A 6533-nucleotide genomic window follows, 5' to 3' on the forward strand; every position below is an offset into this window, starting at 1 on the left:
GGGGAGCGCCGGCAGCGGCACAGTTTGTTCTGGTGGCGATAGTGGTCGTTTTGTGGTCTAAAGACCTCGATGTAATTGTTATTATGTTGGGGATGCTTTACTTCTGGTGAACCTTTATAATAGATTTGTATGCTTTTTGCCAAGAAAAAGCTTCCGACCTCTCCAGTCCTGCAGATGTCTCTCGCCGTTTTGCATTCTACCATCTGTTGGATTTTGTAGAAATCAATTAAAAGTTTGGAACTTAGACTTTTTGGTTTTTTGCATTGGATGTTTTATAGTTTTGTTCCATGGCCTTCGTGATGGTGGAAACCATCACTAAAAAACTTTATAAAAAATCTTTGTTGACTAGTTTTTAACAAAATTGTATTTCTCTAGACTTCAAAGAAAATGTACTCCATCAAAAAGTTGCCTCATCTCAAGCTAAAAGAAAGTTCCATGGCATACCACATGGTGGTGGAAAACTGTTTGAAGACTGGACCTGCTCCTGGGCATGTGTCTTATTCTTCATCGACTTGGTCTATATGGTAGGGTGTGCGTGTGTGTGTTCATATGGGCGAGTTTATGTGCATTACGTGAGAATGTGTGATTGTACCGTGTTAAAAAACAACTTGGTCTACGCAACCTGCAGGTACGGTCACTCTCAATGTCGATGTTGCACTTGTTACTTCCTCTCAGAGAATGGTATTGGTTGTGTGGTCAGATATCATCGAGGGCAATGCTTAGTTGCTTGCAATGAACAAATCCATGATATTTCTGATCCTAAACTGGACGAGGTTGTTGCCATTAGGTGTGCTCTTGATGTGTCTCGAGGTGAAAGTTTCACGACCATTAATTTGGTGTCATATTGCCTCTCCCTGGTGACTAGCATCAAGTCTTGGGTCCAAGATCGATCTAGATTGGGGGCTGTTGTCTCCGACATGCCCTTGGCATTTGGTTTTATCAGATGCTTTTTCCTTCATGTCAAGAGTGGTTTGAACATAGGGGCACGCAAATTAGCTCATAGATGTGAGCATGATGTAAATCATATTTATCATGGTGTGATTTCAGAGTGTATACGGGATGAACTTTGTACCGATGTTCATCAATCAATAAAGTGTCATCATTCTCTCTATAAATAGATGAGGTAACTCGGAGATGTGTTATGGACCAAACTAAACATTTGAAACATTAAATTGGATGATATGTTTGGTTTTCAAAATTTTAAAGCGTATACAAACCAACATGAATAAGAAAATGACCGCAAAGAAATGAAACCCACATAGTCAATGGTGTTGGTAACAACTCATTGGTTGTGGAGGTTCATTATGCTTTCTGTGTGTGGGGGGGGGGGGGGGGGGGGTTCCTCCTTACTCGCTCACGTGACAATGTTTTGGCATGGTTCGCCCTAAATCGCCTGTCTAATAATGATCATACGAATGTTCACTATAACATAACCACGCATTGTTGATGGAACAAAACCCCTCACCACTTATGGGTCACCTACCCATCAGTAACTTCTGTCAGTGATGAATTTATGTGTCGGCTAGACCGCCAATGGAGTGGATAAAACACCGACGTGCCTCTTGCACCTGTCATCCGTACTAAGGATGAACAGGTCGAGATTAGGGTGGATGATGTATATGTTACTACTGATAGGGTGCCAAGGCCCATCAACAGTGTATTCTTTACTGGCGAGCTGTTCTAATGCACTGCCTCTCAGTGGCCCCTATATGTAGAGGAAGCTGAGCAATTCATACATATTTCACACACATGTTACTATATTCTATCTATATATGACAACGTTGTGTCCATAATACACACATATTATGAATAATAGGTTGCACACAATTAAAAGTTATAGAAATGCACTTGAAAAATTTCTAGAAATCTAATAAATGTTAACAAATGATATATGTTTATTGGTTATGTTATTGTCTTCGTGAAATGTGCTGAAGTTCAGAAGTGTCAAATGTCTTTTCAAAACCCTAACTCATGATCAAGTTTGTGACACTCGGATCCAACACCAAACCCTTGTTAGCTCTCGACCCTAGAACTCACAAATGAGTCCCACCTTTTATTTTATTCAAGTGAGAGTGAATGAGTTACATGGCCGTGGGGAGTTATACAAGCAAGGAGCCCTTGACAAACAACCAAGGCTACTCAATGGGGTGACAGGTTTGAGGGGTAGGAAGATAAAGCTTACTCTATAAGTCGAGGAAGAGTAGTCAATGTGGGTGTGTTCTTGGATGATGGTGAGCCACTTCCTCTCATCAAATCATGAATGTGGTGCCTTGGCTAGTTGGCCTCTTTTCGGATTGGACCCATTTGTTCTTTGCTTCCTTTTCTGAATTAGTATTTTTATTTCCCTTTTTTCCTTTATGTGCTGCCATTTCATTTAGCTTGGACTTCTGTTGACCGCCTTGGGTCTTGTTAACTGTCTTGTACTTCCATTGACCGACCAGGTATAGGACTAGGTTAGACCCCCATGTATAGTTATTTATTTTCCATGATGATACTTAAAATACACAAAATATTTATTTCCTACTATGCCTTGATGATTTATTTTTCTTTCTAAAATTAATTTTGGGTAGTTGCACTTCAGATCTCTACTATTAAAGGGGGTTGGTATGTTCTCCTCACCTCCTCCCTCCCTCCCTATGTTCGCTTTTTTTCCTCTAAATCAAATTGGTATTTTCCTTTCTTTGTCCTACTGAAAATCATGTTCTGCATTAACTCAATGAAATAAAATCATGTCCTGCATTAACTCGATGAAATTAAATAAAATCTTAGCAAAACCTCAATTAAATCAAACATTTCCTTGCCTTCCCCTACCATATCCAAATCAATCAAATCTTACGAAAACATCACTAAATCAAAACTTGCCTTGGATACCCTACACATATCCAAATCAGATCAAATATTACCAATACCTCAAATAAATTAAAACTTTCCTTGCTCTCATGCACATACTCAACTCAAACCTTAACAAAATCTAGAATATGGTGGGTGTAAGACAATAGTATGTCGGACATGATTGGTGTTGAACATTAGAATATGCATGGCTCCCTTGCGACGCACGGGTAATTAGCTAGTATACACTAGTTGCACACTTTCAGAATGTAGAACTTTTTTGTTTCGTATTGCCTAAATGATTTTTATTTTACCAAACGTGTCTTTATCAAATTTTGGAATATTTACCTTCATCTCTAGATACAAGTCTATGAGTGCATTTACCCAAACATAGTGACATTTTACCAAAACAAATCTATCTAACCATTTTTTTCTCACAACTGAAAGTTACAAAAGTTCTCTTGGCTATTGTCATATTTCCGTGTACTTGAAATAGTTTACCATTATATGAGAAAAACATGAAATCTATTATGTTTTGTATGATAAACAGAGCTAATATAATCACTTGGAAATTTCATTTTCTTTGGATATAGGCATATTACCTTGCATGTGTAAGTTATGTCCTCGGCATTGGAGATGATTATTAGTAGGCAATATAAGTTTATCATACATTGCATCGGGAAGTTTCTTGGGTATCTACTGATAAATATTCTCAGTGCTTGTTCACAAAAAATTAGATGATTTACGTTGTTGCAACCAAGATGCTAGGATAATAGTTGGCAACCGGGACATCTTGATGGTAGCTCATCATCAAGACATGGTGGTAAGATTTTCACAAGGGCACAAAACTAACATGAGTAGGTCTTCTAAGTTACATGTTACTAGAATATAAAAAAAAGCCACTTGAAGTTTTCCCTATAGATTTAGGGGAAAAATGGTTCATGTTGAAGACAATATGTTTTAACAAACACATCTCTTAGTCCTTGTAACAATAACACATTAATTAGGTTTTGAGATGTACTTCTGTCAATGTGATCAACTATGTCATGTTTTACATGCCATCTGATCCAACCTCAGACCACATGTTTTGCTTCTTCAACACCTATTTGATGATTGTCGTTTGTGTCATGTAATTGTAATGAAAGCTAATGTTCAATGTATGATAATCTTTAAAAATAATAAATGCGACAAAAACAAAAGTCCTACTACCATTGTTTAAATGCAATTTGGTACATAGCAAATTATAACTGGATTAACTATGACAAGTCCGAACTGTGTGTTTCTTCCTTTTGTTTTCATATACTAAAACTATGCATGTTAGATCTCACGTGAATATGCGCATGCCAATTATTAATTTCAGTAAACCATGTCTGTGTATGTGTTCATTGCAAAAAAGAAAAAGATACTCCCATGTCATGCATAGACTATGTGTTCAAAACCGCCACTAAGTTTGTTCTTGAAACCTGATTCCGAATGGAATACTTATTTGTTAAAGGTTACAATACTTTTGTAGCTAATGAACAACCAAACTCAAATAAGAATCTAAGAAAGCAGTGCAAATTTGAAAACTGAATAAACTTCTTATAAAAAAAAAATCAGGTTCATGACTTAGTTCCGAACCATATATGTATATAGAAAGTTTCTAATATCAAGTTCCTTATTCAAACGACATCTGTAAGTTGGTAACCACGGAAAACAACATATTACAAACCATATCTCCAAGCCGTAGGAAATTTCTAATTCTTTAGGGATCATTGGTTAACCGAGATTAAGCTAGCCTTCAGATGCATGGATTGATGATTAGTTACAGCAATGTGTAACAAATTCTGGCCATATAAATGCGTTAGCCACCTATCTTATTGAGAAAGTTACGGAGAAAACAGAAAGCTACCTATCATAGTGTCAAAAAACATTTTTACATTTTGAGACAGAGGGAGTATATGCCTACTCTAATGTTGGACATAACACATTTCTAAGACAGAACCACGTTGAGGTATTATTTATGAACCAATCACAAATATAGCAATTTGACGAGGTGATGCAATATTTGGAATTACTCAATAGTCAATAGTATGCCAAGTAGGTCATGCTTGAATAAGGCAACGAACCATCGGTCTGAAGAAATAGAAGGCACTTCACAAAACAAAACAAAACAAAAACTGAAGAAGTGCAACACAGACCTTCAAAATATATAGATTGATAAAGGCAATTAACCTAGAGAGCTGGAAGATAATCCTGCAAGATGCATGTCGTCGCCTCGTCGGTAGCTAACTCTGCTAGAGTCGCAGCTTCAGATCGATCCAATGAAAAAAATAGCGTGCTATAACAAAATAGCGCCGATCTCAAAATATGCTATTAGCGTGCTATATCGCGCTATAGCGTGCTATTAGCGAGCCGTTATACACTAATATATTTAGCGAGACAATTCTTAATATGCTATAGCGTGTTATTAGCGAGGTTATTGCGTGCTATTTTTTTCAGTGGATCGATCCCCACGCCGGTGTTGCTCTCCGGCGCCGGCTCAGCGGCGGGTGACCTTCCCCAGCTTAGCATGTCCCCCACATCGTCGTGGACGCCGGAGAACAGGCCGGCTGCCGCTCGCACGCCTTGGACCGATGGAGCCAGCGTGCCAGCCTCAGGAACGACATGGAGGGGCGGTGAGGCGGCGCCCCCGCCACCACTGGCAGTGGGTTGGCGGCCGTAGACGTAGGGGTTCCAGCCGGCCGCGCGGTCCTCCCTGTGCGCGTTCTGGTGGCCACCGAGGGCCTGTGGCTTGAGGAATTTCCTGTCGCAGAAGAGGCACGGGAACAACGGCCGCGCCTCATCATCGGCCAGCCCGCCGTTGTATGCTCCCCGGCCGGCCGCCCCGCTGCCGTCGGTTCCCGGGCGACCCAAGGCCAGAGACAGGTCCATGTGTGCCTAGCTATAGCTACGTACAAAGACTAGCTACAAACTGGAGTAGTACTATATATGCTAATATGGTAATGGCCATTTATGCATGAGTACCTTGTTCTTGAGGTACCAGATAAAATCAAATCATCAGCAAATGCTTGAGGTGCGGGATGCCTAACAAGCTGCGTACGAGTACGACGACTGCGAGACAGCGAGAGTATGTACGGCCGGAGAGAGCGCAGGGCCACCGCCGTCGCCGTCTCGGTGTCGTTTCCTTGGCTCTGCTGCGAGAAAATCTCCAATCGGGCCGCGCATGCCACCGTGTTCATCCGGTGTCCTTTCAAGTTGGGTTAAAATAGAAATCAACTAATACATTGTGAGGCGACTGGGCGACCCATTTCGTCCGGGCGTCCATTTGGGTCGGTGCGGACAGAAAAGTCGGCCCAACAAGCCGACCCAAACGGACGCGCGTCCGCTTTTCGTCCGCCTGCCAACCCATTCCCGGTCCATTTTTTAGCAGGATTTGCGTCGGCGCGGACACGAGACAGATGCGCGCGCGCTCGCCTTCTCCTCCCCTGGCCCGCTGGTCGGTGGCAGCCTCCACCATTTCCTACCATTTCCCCCCAAAACCCTCCCGCCCGCGTGCGCTCTCGCCGCCCGCCATGGACGACGACCTCAACGCCGCTGCCGGCCTTGCCTTCCTCGCCTTGTCCGGCATGACGACCGCCCCCTCCGGCAAAGGCAAGCCTCGCGCCCCCCGCAAGACCGCCGCCGCGCCCAAGCCGAAGAAGACGCTGACGCCCGAACAACGG

At 42.0% G+C, this 6533-nt stretch overlaps 1 protein-coding gene across 1 annotated transcript; it reads right to left on the reverse strand.

Annotated features, from left to right (window-relative positions):
* Positions 1–5265: 5265 nt before the first annotated feature.
* On the reverse strand, positions 5266–5742 carry LOC109757211 (uncharacterized). Its single transcript, XM_020316042.1, has one exon. The coding sequence runs from the start codon at positions 5740–5742 to the stop codon at positions 5266–5268; it is 477 nt and encodes a 158-aa protein (XP_020171631.1).
* Positions 5743–6533: the final 791 nt, after the last annotated feature.

This window comes from Aegilops tauschii, chromosome 4 (genome assembly GCF_002575655.3).
Source record: "Aegilops tauschii subsp. strangulata cultivar AL8/78 chromosome 4, Aet v6.0, whole genome shotgun sequence".
Taxonomy (NCBI): domain Eukaryota; kingdom Viridiplantae; phylum Streptophyta; class Magnoliopsida; order Poales; family Poaceae; genus Aegilops; species Aegilops tauschii.